The sequence below is a fragment of the Telopea speciosissima genome, chromosome 7, assembly GCF_018873765.1.
Source record: "Telopea speciosissima isolate NSW1024214 ecotype Mountain lineage chromosome 7, Tspe_v1, whole genome shotgun sequence".
Taxonomy (NCBI): domain Eukaryota; kingdom Viridiplantae; phylum Streptophyta; class Magnoliopsida; order Proteales; family Proteaceae; genus Telopea; species Telopea speciosissima.
Genome location: NC_057922.1, coordinates 7,381,155 through 7,396,535, shown reverse-complemented (window position 1 = coordinate 7,396,535; position 15,381 = coordinate 7,381,155). Strand labels below are relative to the sequence as shown.

Below are 15,381 nucleotides of genomic sequence, written 5' to 3'. Positions count from 1 at the left end.
GAAGAAGTTATTTGTTCAGCAAGATCATCTTTTGAAGAATTCGTGAAGGCCCAACATAATGACATTAATCCTCAACCCTCCCCCGCTGAAATCTCATCTCGTCAGTGGTCTCCTCCTCATCACCCAGTGCTCAAGCTCAATTGTGACGCCTCCCTTTCCTCAGATCAATCAAAAGGAGGCTTGGGTTTTGTTATCCAAGACTGTAATGGTGTGATCTCTAATGTTCAATCTGTTGTTTGCTCCTTCAACTCCATAATGATAGGAGAAGCCTTGGTAATCAGGACAGGGATGTTGGAGGCCATTAGCCGTTGCATTGATAATGTATGGGTGGAGTCTGACTGTGAGAGCGTCATCAACCTTTTATTATCTCATCCAGGCCTCGGCCCATAGCTATCCAGGGGATTATAGAAGATACTAGTCATCTTGGTTCTTATTTTGAATCTTGTAATTTCTCCTTTGTTCCTAGAGAAGCTAATGGTTTAGCTGATGCTCTAGCAAGGAAGGCCCCGTCTATCCTGTGTACGACAGATTGACCATTATCCACTCCGTGGTTGGTTGAGACATGTGCCTCTTCCTCTAAGTGTTCCACACGGATGAATGAATAGATCTCCTTTTACCAAAAAAAAAAAAAAAAAAATCTATAAACGTATGCTATGTTTATGCCATGTTTGGTAACAACTATAATTCTCGGTTTTGGGGTTAAAACCAGAATTGGCGACATGTGTGTACATGTTTGGCTCTAATTCGTTGAGCCAGTTCTCAAATTTAAGCTATAATTATAGTCAATTCCCGAATTTCATGGTTTTGAGACTAGAACCATCATTAAAATTCTATCCCCGGTAGTTGTAGATTGTTGGCTTGTCCTTCCCTCTTAACTTGTAGTTGGGGTATGGGCCCTTGAGTAGGATAGACCAAAAAAGAAAAAACAATTTGTGTATTATACACATATTATACATGTGTTTGAACATATCGATGAAAAAAATGTACTTTTATGAATTTTCTCAAATGATTTTAAGGCGGAGTGTATTAAACACGTAAAGTATGCGATTATATATATTTTACGAAAAAAATACAAAAAAGTACGTTGAATGTTAGGAGAGGCTCTTCTCTTTCACCACTAGTGTTGGGGCTTCTTCAACAGTAGCAAATGCAGGAGAATGGAGAACGAATCTACTATTAATCCTTTCAAGATATACTTTTCCTAAAGTCATAGTAAAATTTATCTTCTTCAAAGATGGAGAGAAAAAGAGTGAGACGAAGAGAATGAGACTTGTGAGCGGAGAACTCGTTGCTACAAGAACTACCAACTGCCATTGTGGCTATGAATGAGATTTCCAGAGAGATTTTGTAGCAACGATCAGTCAGTTGATGGCGCCCAAAGATCCACTACCAACTTTCTGGGTAAGGTTTCATTCTCGCAACTTTGAGAATGTATCCCTCTTCTTTCAGATTACCTGAATTTTGAAGGAGAAAGTTTTCTTGCACTTAGGGTGAACTCTTTAATCACGAAATGCACGTACCATCATAATTACTTGCTCCCCTATATAATGAGGGGCCGAAATACTCCTTAACTATTAAAGTTCTATCTATTGCCTGGGTAGGGAAAACACCACGGTTTTTGGTATCATGTCAAATATTTGTCGATCCATATGTAATGGCCGTGATTGATGTCGATACTGAAATCTTAAGGGGTAAAGATGTTCGAATTTATACGATTGATTAGTATCGATATTAGTATCAGCATCAACGCAAACATATTGGTCCGGACCATGGTCTTAAGAATTGGGAATTGGATTGATGAACAAGTCGATTTGAAAATCAGCCATAACTGATCCCAAGTCCATCCAATCCGATACGGCTGATTTGGATCTGTGTCAACCGTGACTCAACCCAATTTCGATCGATCCGATATGAAGATTCATGCCCAAAATCCCTAGAAATCCCCTGTTTTTAAATCTGAGGCCCCGATTCAAGGTTTTTAGGATCGAAATCGGCACTGACCGATTTCGTCTCCAACTCCGCGTTTAAAACCCTAGTCCAGACACAGTACTAATTACTAAAGTCTAAAACCCTGTAGAATTCGGTCCAAATTTGAGAGTACGAAATTTAAACCATCATTCCATATTTGGGAAATCATTTATAATTTCAAGTCCACCTCGTACCTGTCCTACTCTACGGACGACAAGTTAATGAAAAGCTTGGAACGGTTGTAAAGTTTCTAGCTTTTGCGCTATGCGTTACAATTGGCATTGAAGGATATATTTTTTAATCCTTCCATTGGTCATACTACTACAATTCAATAAAAAAAAATTCTTCTAAAGAAAAAGAACGGTGCTACTGGTGAGTCGTAGAAGCAACATAAACGGCTAGGATTTAGCTCTCACAGTAGGCCCAACATTTATTCAAAGTGGGTCCCACTTAAAACAGAATAACAAACCTTTGAAATTCCATCTATCTATCTTGTCCGACGTCGAGAGTGGAATTCAACTCAGACGTAAGGCGTCTGCAAAATGGATTACTATTATCTCCGAGTTCGTGATAAGCACGAGCCGCACGACAATCACAGCCCCGTTTAGTCCGCCAAATTATTATCCCACAAAAGGGCAAAAAAAACATAAAAAAAAGATAGATAAAACTCTCTCCAATCTCTCCTCCCCCAGACAAGCAAAAGGCGAACCAGGGGAGGTTGGTGTCCGCTTGTTCATATTTCATCGTACAAAGTACAAAACAAAGTACTAATAACTTCTAACTTCTGACCACCGCTTCGAATAATCCGAAACGCAAGACCGAAGCAACGTGTTGAGTTTAATTGTAGTGGGTTCTTTCCCCTGTTCTGTTTTGTTTTGTTTTGTTTTATTTTGTTGTCTTCACTGTAATCGATACTGATCGAACTCTGTTACTTTAATGTAATGTTTGAAGTTTAAGTTCGATGTTTTTCTACAGTGAGATGATGATGTCGTTGTTGTTGTTGTTTTTGTTGTTTCACTGATTTAACTATTCGCCTTTTAAGTTTAATGTTTAATTCTGTTATTGCAGAAGAGTATTACTTTTTTCTGTTGACGATTCTGTATGTCTTGGAAGATGAAGATGTCGAACTGGGTAAGCCTCTCTCTCTCTGTTTCTGTATGTGTGTGCGTGTGTGGGAGGAGGGATTGGTTGTGAATTGATTTTGCTTTATGATTTCCTGTACTTGAATTGGGTTATTTAATTCTTCGTTCATTACAAACAACTGCTTACGTATAATTGTAATGGAAAGTGAGGAATTCCACTTAGGCTATTTTGAGTACTGCGGTTGTATGGTGATCGGTTGTAACCAAAATCACCTAGTTTGGATGGTTTACTCAATTCAGAATATGGGTCATTTGTAATTCTTGACTTACAGATAACCTGGTTCCATTGCGTAAGCTTCAGCTTTTGTTTTATTAGGATTAATTTATTTTGTTATTATTATTCTTCTTCAAATTTCTTTTGGCAAACAGTTGTAGTAAAATTTTGGTTGCTTTGTTATTTGCATCTATGGAATTCTAAAGTAAATAAAGCAGTTCAAAAGGGAACTGACTTTCTAATCTTATCACTGGGAACTATCTCACAGTTCACCCCTTAGTTGAGGTTTAAATTTTGTAAAATTTCTCTAAATTTTGATTTTGTAGGGTTTCTTTCACCGACGCTGAAATTACACTCTACAACTACTTCGATTGGTTGAAATTTCAGGGGAAATTTCAGAAATGATGTTATCTATATATTATATAGACTTGAGTTTTTATTCAATTTGTCAATCATTTAAATTGCCTTTCTCTTGGATATTTTGCACGTTCTCATTCATATATAAAGTATTGGGTCACATAAATTTTAAAATGAAAAGAAAATAGACTTTCAGCTGAAATTTAAAATCATCTCCATATTTTATATTTTGCAATGCTTTCAGTCATTTATTTTTTAATCCCTTTCCCTTTCAGGTTTCACTACCAGCAGATCGGAAGAGTAGATCGTGCCTCCTTTGCGGTCTCCTCCTTGCTGCAACTTTGATATGTTTAGCTTTTTTCACTGGGGATGCATTTACCACAGATAATAAAGAAGTAATAACTATTTCTACTCACTACTCACTCTGAACTATCTGTGTGTGTATCTTATTATCCCCTGTCCCCTTGCAGAATTCTTGCTTCTTCCTAGTTTTATGTGCTTGAGGCTACTTGATTTTTTCTTTTAATCCGAAAGTTCGTGTGTTTGGTTCTCTGGTTGCAAATTATGACTATGTTTCTTGCCTCATTAAAGAATAAGATAGTCTACGCTGGATGTTGTCTTTAGACATCAAAGGGCAAAACTATCACGTGTTTGGATTTTTTTTTAAGAATATAAATTGATATAATTACTTTAATTCTGTGCCCTCGTAGATATTTTGTAATTTGGACCGTTATATGTTTGGGAATTGGATGAGGTTTTGTTGCCTCTACAATTTTCAAAGAGAAAATTTCTCATTTTATTCGCTTTCTGAGTGACCTTGACAAATTAGAGATTGTTGGAGAGTTTTATCAAGTCTTCCCAATCAGTGGAGAGGCTAGGCGGTTGGACATCAGCAGAGCTGCAGATTAGGCACCTGTGTATTTACACACAATAATATATGATATTCATGCACCATGCACAAATGCATGTTGGACCCATTTCTTCCTGTCAGACAAACAATGAGGAGATTAATTTTGTTTTAATGTGGCAATATCAGTTGGTTTGGGGTTTTGCATTGTACTTTCTTAATTTTGATTTGATTTAGTTGTTTAGATGTATCTTTAGAAGTTATGTTGGACAATTGGATGGGAGTTGATTATCTGTAGTTCTCGAAAAATTGGTGGTCTTGATTCAGAATAGATTAGGCTAGAGATCTTTGTTCTTTTTTTTTTTTAATATAATTTCCGATAGGAAACAACAAAAATTGATTTGATTAAGAGCAAGTGGAGCAGAAAACAACGATGGCAACCCAAAGGGCTTGGAGGTTATTGTCCAATTTTTCGTACTCAATTCTTATGAGAGTGATTCCTGATTATTTCAGTTGTGTTTCTCCTCTTTTTTCTTTTCAAAGCTGTGCGTCAAATTTCTTCTTTTACAATCCTACATCACATCTGAGACATTTCTGGTTCATTCTGATATTAACACCTTGGTTCTTTTACATCAAACTGTCCTTTCTTTGTTTTTGTTCATTTTCCTTATCAACTTCTTCTTAGTATGGTTCTTCTTCCTAGACCAAAGGGCTTTTCTTGTATCTTTTATTTTCTCTTGCCTGCTTGTTTCTTTGCATAAGCCTAGAAAATCTCATATGGAAGTAACCTTCATAGAGTCAGTGCTATGGTATTCAGTTCTAGCTGCGGCTGTCCTTGGAAAATCATCTAAATGGAGTGGTTTCTATTGATTCAACTCCACATACCCACAAATATTTGCATGTCGACTTTGTAAGTCATATCTAAAAAAGACCTGAGCATCTACTTGCCATTTTGTACCCTTTGCATTTCAAAACCTCCAAAGTGAGAACCTTATTTAGAGATAGTGCCTGTGCAAAGACCTATACTCTTGTTGGAGCATACAATTTGAAATGATAACTTAAGTGATTTTCTTAGGTTATTGGATTTAACAAGCCCTGGATAACTATTTGATCCATGACTGGAAATTCCCTTGTAGGTTTTATGACATTGGTTTTTCAGAATATGAACTTTGCTTCTCAACTTGGTTGGATTTCTATGAATTTGGAGCTTCTGTATGTGACAATATTCATATTATTTATTTTATTTGGCCACTGTGCAGAGATTGTCAAGATGGGTAATGGTTGATAGCATTCAGAAAAACACAAAGTCTAATGCGTGCAAGGTTCATCCTTCAAGAGATGTCATTTATCCTTCCGGTTCTGGTCTATAGACTTGCATGGAATATTTTTTTATACATGTCTTTCTCATCTGTTTTAGAATCCATGCAAGCCCTATGGAAGTGAAGCATTGCCAATGGGCATTATTTCTGAGCTGTCTAACTTGGAAATGCAGCCATTAGGGGACTCGCCAATGAAAAAGGTATCCAGAAAGCTTATTTTTTCATTTTTGACATGGAAATTATTATTGTCTTCACTCATGGCTTTTTGTCAAGTGCATGTAAAATTTTACATTTTCTGAAGTACCCTATTTCTTCCCACCTCCTTTAACCAGTTTAAATATTGTTCTTTGTGAAATGTGAAATGGGTCAATGGGGATTTATCTTTTCCACGAAGAGGGGGGGGGGGGGGATTGAGTTTTTGCCCGAAATGCTTATGAGAGTAATTTCCTCAGGTGCCTTGGATATAATTGTTGTCATATTTCAAAAACTACCCTTAACGTAGACTGGGCAATTACTTTTAGGGTTTACAACTTTAGGAAAATGATTAGTATATTATAACTCAAAAATCTGACTCCTATCATGATTAAAAATAGCCCAAACCAAATAGCAAACAAGTTAGCTACTCAATTGTCCAACAAAAGACTTAAAACAACTCTTATTCTAACTAGGACTTCAAGTTAAGCTAACTAATAAAGTAAGTCGGTATTCCTAGCTCATATCCTTATTTTAGGCCCATTGAAGTGACCCATTACAATGAAAACCCATTGGACCAAAGGCCTAACGTGTATATAACTCAACCCAAGTCTCATTTCCTTAAAATAAGCCCACTTACTGTGATTTTCTGCATCAAGGTTACTATTCCGTTTGAGAGGTAGCATTCAGGTAGGCTTGTAAAGACTCCAGCCGATCTGATAGTTGAAAGAATTAGCTTCTTCTCTTGGGAGTTAGTGAACTTGGCTTGATCAAAACTTATTGAAGCATTTTAGAACAGAGCTGCTGATATGAAGCTCTGTATTAACCACACCACTTCATCAGTTCTCCTTTGTTACGTAGAAAAACCTGCAGGAAAATTTTCACGCACCGAATTCTCTTAGCCATTTTGAATGATAGTAATGCTTCTAATATGAGACAACAGTGGCCTAACTTTCCTTCAACGCAAAAATATAATCAAAGATTGGTCAAAACTTATACGTTCACGGGTTGCATGTGGCAGCAATTGTTAAGACATTGGGTGTCCACATTATAAAGGTCCCCCCACCCATCTCACTGATCAAAACTTTATCCTGAAATCAGCCTGCAATATGGATTAAAAGTGTTCCAAACTTTTAAAGAATTACAAAATTGCCACTGACCTCTAATGTTACCTAACCGAGGTTTGTTGTGTTTTTGTAATTTTTCATCTTTGAACCATGTTTTGGTCCCCTTATATATATTACTCATATTGCTCTGAAGGTTCAACAGTAAGATGGATGATGGATCTTCTATAACATGAACCCACCCATATCTACCATTGATTGCCATATGGCAATTCATGAAAATATAAAATTTATCGACCTTCTTACATTTAGATTATCCCTTCGTATGATTTATGAAATTGAAAGTATAGACTTGTATGCCTTCTTGCTCTATTCCATGGTTTTTGCTCCTACCTAATTCTTTTTGGGTCAATTTTTTAAACCAGACGAGTGCAAAGCTGTCAATGAACTTGTTGGCCATAGCAGTTGGAATAAAGCAAAAAGAAAATGTAAATCAAATGGTTAAGAAGGTGATACTCAGACCTTTGTGCTCAGTTGTTTATAATGTTTATCAGCTCATCTGCTTTCTTTAATTCTTCCTATTCCATATTGCAGTTTCTCTCAAGTAATTTTGTTTTGATGCTGTTTCATTATGACGGTGTGGTGGATGAATGGAGGGAGTTTGAATGGAGTGATCAAGCTATACATATTTCTGCTACTAATCAAACTAAATGGTAATGTCTGATCCATGAAGGGCTGTTTGTCTAATATTGAAACTACATTTACTTAGATATATTTGTTGTCATCTTGGTAAGCTCTTGGTAATAATTGCATTTTATGATGTTGTAGGTGGTTTGCCAAGCGTTTCTTGCATCCAGACATAGTTGCTGAATACAATTATATTTTTCTATGGGATGAGGACCTTGGACTAGAAAACTTTCACCCAGGACGGTATGTATGATCTGTAGTATATCTTAAGGATCAACTGTATAGATTTCATAGCAATTATTTCTGTGGTGCCATTATGGATCATCTACAAGGAAGAATCTTCCAGAAGAAGCTAAGAGGAGCGCCCTTAGCACTTCTGGAAACATATTTTGGTTTCACATGAGGAAGAAGCTTTGAATCTCATAAGCATATAAATCTGCTTATTTCTGTGCATTGCACCATTATCCTGGGAGATTTATCCCCCTCTGCTCTTCAAGGGATTCTCTTTCTTTGATTTCGAGTTGAACTAAAATCCTTGTGCCCTTTCCCTGAAATAACTTCCAATGCCGATTAGCCTCAACTGTTGGTAGAAGTTCCTTATAAGCTTGGTTTAGCTGATCCTTCTGTTGGCTTTTCTTTGCTTTGAATAGGAATTGTTTACCTTCATCAATGCAATATGTTTGGAGAATGCATTACTTTAGAGATAGTTCAGATTAGATTTAGGCCTAGGGGGTGTACATGAGCTGTCCCATGAAAGTAATTCAGGTCTGAATTACTTTATATCAGGTGAGGCTTCAGGGCTAAGCCTTTTTCTGAAGTCAACAAATGCTAGAGCCAAGCCCGACTCATGAACTGTTTATCTCTCTCAATTTCAGGCTTATTTTTAGAAGGCATGCCTATTAGTCTAAAGAAGCACCACGGCATGAGCATTTCTTCGAACTGATGTTTGTGTGACATATTAAACCTCTTGCAGCTATTTATCGATCATCAAAGATGAAGAGTTGGAGATTTCACAGCCAGCACTAGAGTCAGGGGTGCATCATCAAATTACTATGCGTGGGAGGAGGTCAACAGTGCACAGGTTATCTTATTAATCTTTCCCAGGCAAATGAACTCTGTTGGTAAATATATGTAGTCTGCTAAGTGGAAACTAAAATCTATAGTGAGTGCTCCAGATTAGGTGAGCTGCACCCAATTTACAATTTCTAATCATCTATAATTTTTATTTGGTTGGAGAAAATTCTCATATATAGCAGTTGCTTATTTTTACGTGTATACTCTATAATTGGTTTTAATCATCTGGTCTTGCGTCAACAGAAGGATTTTTAAGTCTAAAGGTACGGGGACTAAGTGTGACAGTAACAGTAGAGATCCTCCATGCACAGGGTACAGATCACAAACCCCATGCCCTTTATTTTTTTCCATCAATTATATTTATCTGAATTAAACATCAACTGTGATGCAGGTGGGTAGAATTGATGGCACCTGTCTTCTCAAGAGCAGCTTGGCGCTGCACATGGTATATGATCCAGGTACTCCATGATAATGTTATGGAGGAGGGTATTTGTTTTATATATTGATAGACAGGACAAGGATAAGAGGAAGCAGGGAAGGCTTTGAACCTCATCCCTAGAAAATCCAGAGTTTGATATAGACCGATGTAGCATAATGAAATTTTACTGGAAGTAACAATGTCTTTGTATTTTCTCTGCATTTATAAGATTCTTATCTTGTATTCCTATCTTCAGGGAAAAAGTTGTGCACAAAGCCGGCTCAAAAATGAAATTGCACACCTCCTCACATATCACTGTTTATGTGAAGGGGTGATATGTCATAAATGCCCCTCCCTCTAAATGCCCCTCCCTCTATTGTCAGATTCCAAAGGGGGTTCCCTCATTCACCTGAAACTGCACTCAGGCAGTGTAGGGAACCCTCTCCCCTATCTTTAATATGCTTCTAAAACTATATGACACAGCCTCTGATTTTTTCCTTTAATTTTTTTTCAGAACGATTTGATTCATGCATGGGGCTTGGATATGCAGCTCGGTTACTGTGCTCAGGTAACTTTTCTATCCCTAGGGATTTCTTTGTTTTCACACCCCTTGGCCTCATTAGATGATATCTGACACCATATTTGATAGGGTGATCGAACCAAAAACGTTGGAGTGGTGGATTCAGAATACATAGCTCACTTGGGCTTACCTACTCTTGGATTGACATCTAAAGACAAGGTAACCTTTAGATATCAATGTCTGAAAAATTTTGAAGGAAGGCTGACAGGAATTTATGCAATCATTTGGAACTTTGGTTGGAAAATTCAGTCCCAGACTTTGTCCTCTCAGTGGCTCTCTTTAGCTAGTGGCCCAAGGAAACAAAGCATGGACAAGCCCTGTGACCTACAGTTGGATGGTTGGAGTCAAGTTCTTAAATTTCTAAGTCTGTTACTCCGTTTTGACTTTTCTGGAGTGGAAATAATTATGTGTAGTGATTTTGGGAAAGAGAGCACCATCACGTTCCTATTTTGGCTGTTCCCTCAGCTTAATATCAATATGTCATAAAACTTTTTTCAAACCCCAGTCAAATTCATCCAGGACCAGGTTTAACAAAACATGGGTAAGCAGACCAGCTGCATGAATCCCCAATTGTTACGTCTTTTATTGGTTGAAATTTCTCTATATCTTGAAAGCTATGGAGCTTTATTTCCCTTCAAATGGTTCTAATCTCCATTCCTCCCTCATCCCCCCCCCCCCCCCCCCCCAACACACATATTTCTCATCATGAGGCGCCAAAACATTTCCAGGTGTAAACACATCCTCATATAATCTGTCTTTCCTCTTATCCATTGAAATTGAGATTTTGAACTTTGGCCTGAGTAAGAAGAGCAAAAAGAGAGACCTGAGTTAAGAGAGCTAGAGGTTAGATAACCAGATTATCTAGGATATGTTGTTTTGTAAATTTTCTGCTTTACATATTTGGTTCTGTCTCATATGTCTACTGAACTCATTCTTGCTGCCATCCAAATACCCGGCTACGTTCTTCTGGACAGACAGGTTATGAAGTAGGGTGCTGGTATTGCTTCTTAAATTGCCACTTGTCTCTTTATTTACTGAAATTCACCTTCTTTGGACATGCAGGCACCGTCTAAGTCCCGTGGAGTGAAAGATAGCAGATATCACGTAAGTGATAAGACCAACTCTTATGTTAGGGAAACAATATTCCTTGGTGAAGTAGCTTAGGCTTATGACGTGACTCCACTCTTTAACTAGTGTTTTCCAATCCTTTTTAACTTGTTTTAGTATGGTAATGATTTGGCCAAGTTCACACATTTCATATTTGTTATGGCATATGTTATACCAGCACATCATGAATTCATGATCAGACATTTTTCATCTAGGATATATCAGGACTTGAACTTATCTGTTCTACATGCCTAATATATCATTGCGAGGCCTTAATAATTTCTGTGCAGGTGAGATGGCAATCATTCATTGAACTGGAGATCTTCAAGACTAGATGGAGGAATGCAGTTAAGGAGGACAAATGTTGGATTGATCCATATCAACAATCAACTAATCAGAGTAGCTTTTAGTGTATATTTTTACTCTTTTAAATTTCGACTGGGTTCACAGTTAATGCAACACACATTAACTGGATTCCGCTGATGGACGTCTTCTTATTGGATGGATTGAACGGCGACCCACCCCAAGCAGCTGATTAGCTACAGTCTTGTTCTATTTTATTGACAGCCTAGGATTCAGGCTATTCTTTTGAGGGGTTGCCAACATGTAGTATGCTTTATTTTTGGTGAGTGTCTATAATTTGATCTGTTGTAAATGGGATCATTGTAATTCTGTCATCATTCTTTGCAATTCTAATGCATAAGCTTGTAATTGAGCAGTGAGCTAGAATTTAAGTTCGGTTTGTAAACAGGGTAAACGACCATTCTGCTAGTTGTTTATTCGTTTCTTCATTACTGTTTTCCCTTACAAACCAGCATTCATATCACCAAAGAGTTGGGCGGAAAGAAGGGGGGGGGGGGGTGTTGGAAGCTCTTTCGTTTGCAAGTACATAACTCAAAGGCCTCATCTGGTTGCTAGTATAGACAAGGGAAATCATTTTTTAAAAGAATTTTTTTTTACAATTATGATTATATAACATAACTAAAATTCTTATCATATTTGATAATTAGATTTTTTCAAATGTAAAAAGATTGGTCCATATCGATTGGGATCGACCTTCAAGTTTAAAATGTTCACTTTTTAGGATCTAGGATCAACCAGTATAGGTTCATAGATTTGGATCTTTTGCAGTCATCATGATGCACGCAACTCCCAAGTCACCACCTCAACATAGACGCCCATCCAATTGTTGGGCATCAAGCTTCTAAAAAATTCTGCTCAAAATTCAATTTGAATGGAGTTCAATGTCCAACCGTTGGATGGCATATGTGGTAAGGTGGTGACCTGGGATTTGCATGCAACACGATGATCGCACAAAACCCAAGTCGCAGAGGAGCCCGTTCCATAGGTTGGATCCGATTCCTCTCTAGGGAGCTCAGCACCCAGGGAATGCCCAAGGGTAATCCAAGGGTTGGGCTGTGCCACACACATCTTGGCGCACACCTAGGGATGTGTGCGGCACAGCCCAACGGTTGGATGCCCCCTGGGCATGCTGGGCCCACTCGAGAGGAGCTCAATCCCCATAGGTTCATATATGTTTATGTCGACCAAATCAGCCTGCAAGGTTTTGATGATGTGATTTGAATCATCCAAAGGACAATACTGATCACCAATCAGAATCCGTTAGTAATTAGTATCGACCTTTGTCATGGTTTTCAGAATCAAGATCTGGTCGGCCGTATCAGGCAATCCGTATCGGTATCGATTGATATCAATCTGCATAGGTATCGATCTGTACGATTGATATCGATCTTGTATCAATTGAACGGTACAGACCAGAGGTAAAATAGTAATGAAAGAAAAATCCCATGCCAAACCATGGGCAAAAACTGTCCGGTGCGGACCGATCTATATTGGTTCAAACCGGGTTACCGGGATGATGATACGCGGATACCCGATCCTATACCGTGCACTAAATCCATGATTCCATGGCCTCTGCTACCGGTCGATTCCATACCGATTTCTAAGAACCATGGTCCAAAGTGGCACAGCCCTATATAAATTCTTCGGGGTTGTTTTACCTCTTCTTGCAACCCAAAATTTTGGGTTCCCACTTCCCTATCACGAATATTAGCCCTAGCTATCCACGCACTACAGATCAAAACCATCTCTTCTCTTTTGGAGGGTTTAAGCCTCTTTTTTCACTCTTCAGGGTTACAAGTTCTTGCTGGGTATCTCGCAGAGCTCCGACCTCTTCGTCAGACACGGAGCCATCTCTCTCTCCGTAGTCACTACAGAAGCTTGTGTGTCAGTATCTGCCATAATCAGCTAAATTATGGCGCTGTGTCGTATCCTTCTCAGATCCCTCCGACGATCATCCCCTCTCTCTCCCAGTATCACAGCCTATTCCTCCTCTGCATCCACACCCACCAGTACCAATTCTATTCTTCAGCAGCAGCAGCAGCAGCAGAATCACAACCTACTCTCTTCTCGCTCCTTTGCCTTCTCCTCGGCAGAAGAGGCCGCAGCCGAGCGCCGCCGCCGCAAGCGCCGCCTCCGCATCGAACCCCCACTCCACGCCCTCCGCCGTGATCCAAGCGCCCCTCGCCCTCGCCCCGACCCCAACGCTCCCCGTCTTCCTGACTCCACCTCTGCACTCGTTGGCCCGCGCCTAAACCTTCACAATAGAGTCCAATCCCTCGTCCGAGCGGGCGACCTCGACGGCGCCTCCGCCACCGCCCGTCATGCAGTCTTCTCCAACACCCGCCCTACTGTCTTCACCTGCAATGCCATCATGGCTGCTATGTATCGTGCTGGCCGCTACGAGGACGCCATCGGTCTCTTCACCTTCTTCTTCAGGCAGTCGAACATAGTTCCCAATATCGTCTCTTACAACGTCCTTATCAACACCCATTGTGATGCTGGTCGCGTCGATACTGGTATCGAAATATACCACCACATCCTTGCGAACGCACCCTTCAGCCCTTCTCCTGTGACCTACCGTCATCTCACGAAGGGCTTAGTCGACGCTGGTCGGATTTCTGACGCTATGGATCTCCTCCGTGAGATGCTCAACAAGGGTCATGGTGCCGACTCTTTAGTCTTCAACATCCTTATCGCTGGGTTCCTCAATTCGGGCAACTTAGAGAGAGCAAATGAACTCTTTGACGAACTTCGAGAACGTTGCCTCGTCTATGATGGAGTCGTCAATGCGACGTTCATGGACTGGCACTGGAAGCAGGGGAAGGATACTGAAGCCATGGAGTCTTACCGCAACCTTCTTGATCGTCAATTCAAGATGAGTCCTGTCACTTGCAATACCCTTTTGGAAGTACTTCTCAAGTATGACAAGAAGGCAGAGGCATCGGCTCTTTTCCACCAAATGTTGGACAACCATACCCCACCAAGTTTCCAAGCTGTGAATTCCGATACATTTAATATTATGGTGAACGAATGTTTCCGACTGGGGAAGTTATCGGAGGCGATTGAGGTGTTTAAGAAGGCTGGAACGCAACCGAAGTCGAAGCCTTTTGCCATGGATGCAGCAGGTTACAATAACATCATGGGAAAGTATTGTGAACATGGGTTGGTATCGGAGGCAGAGAAGCTGTTTGGAGAAATGTCCACAAAGTCAGTTATTCCAGATATGAACAGTTTCAGGATTTTGATTGATGCTTATCTGAAAGAAGAGAGGATGGATGATGTTGTACATTTTTTCAATAAAATGGTGGTTGAATCAGGTTTGAGATATAATGCAACATACTGCAACAAGGTTTTGGATGAGTTGGTCAAGAAAGGTAAGGTTGAAGAGGCTGCAGAGATTCTGGGCCGAATGGGGGAGAGAGATGTGAAGCCAACCCCAACACATTATGAGATTGTTATTATGGCACTATGCAAGGAGGGTAAACTTGACAAGGGTAGGGATTTGCTTAGTCAGATGTTGAGGAATGGAATCGTTGGTCCCCCTACTCTCCGTGATTTTGCATCTGAAACTTTTAGCAAAGAAGGGAGAAAAGATGAGATCGATAGATTATTTGAAATGAGGGTAGGAGCAGTTGCAGGTAGGCCGCCATATTCACCAACTCCTAGAACTTTTGCTGGTATGCCGCCATCATCACCACCTTCTAGAACTTTTGGAGGTATGCAGCCATCATCACCGATGCCTCAAACTGTTGCAGGTATGCCGCCATCTTCACCAGCTCCTGGTACTGAAGCACAGGTAGCTGCTGGTTTTAGAGTCTGACACAACCATGGCTGCCGTTGTTTCCCCTCAATTTTGATTTGAGCGAGATGGATGTCATCTTAATTATATGAGGAGTTTTCTCCTGGTGGCTATTAATGTAAAAGTGGCTGTTGGTAATGAGTTCTTCCACATCTGTCTGAATTGATGGATATGGTCGTTCTTTGAGTCTGAACAAAGCCATATTTTTTATGACTTAGTTTATGTTGTTTGAAGTACTGCTTTAATTTTT

General features: G+C 39.6%; 2 protein-coding genes across 5 annotated transcripts; both read left to right on the top strand.

The window, feature by feature from the left end:
- Window positions 1-3,016: 3,016 nt before the first annotated feature.
- Window positions 3,017-11,698, top strand: LOC122666737. 4 transcript variants are annotated; one of them, XM_043862798.1, is made up of 14 exons: window positions 3,017-3,099; window positions 3,957-4,076; window positions 5,788-5,850; window positions 5,946-6,044; window positions 7,529-7,612; window positions 7,698-7,816; window positions 7,932-8,033; window positions 8,764-8,871; window positions 9,108-9,182; window positions 9,256-9,322; window positions 9,797-9,850; window positions 9,932-10,021; window positions 10,925-10,966; window positions 11,260-11,698. In XM_043862798.1, exons 1-14 carry the CDS (start codon window positions 3,070-3,072, stop codon window positions 11,377-11,379), a joined length of 1,173 nt encoding a protein of 390 aa, XP_043718733.1. In that variant the 5' UTR covers window positions 3,017-3,069; the 3' UTR covers window positions 11,380-11,698. The 4 variants fall into 4 exon arrangements, with proteins under 4 accessions (XP_043718733.1, XP_043718735.1, XP_043718732.1 ...); XM_043862800.1 differs by having other exon boundaries at window positions 5,946-6,047; window positions 9,108-9,176; XM_043862797.1 differs by having other exon boundaries at window positions 5,946-6,047.
- Window positions 11,699-13,216: 1,518 nt separating this feature from the next.
- Window positions 13,217-15,320, top strand: LOC122669016 (pentatricopeptide repeat-containing protein At1g10270-like). The gene has a single exon (XM_043865623.1). The coding sequence runs from the start codon at window positions 13,245-13,247 to the stop codon at window positions 15,150-15,152; it is 1,908 nt and encodes a 635-aa protein (XP_043721558.1). The 5' UTR covers window positions 13,217-13,244; the 3' UTR covers window positions 15,153-15,320.
- Window positions 15,321-15,381: the final 61 nt, after the last annotated feature.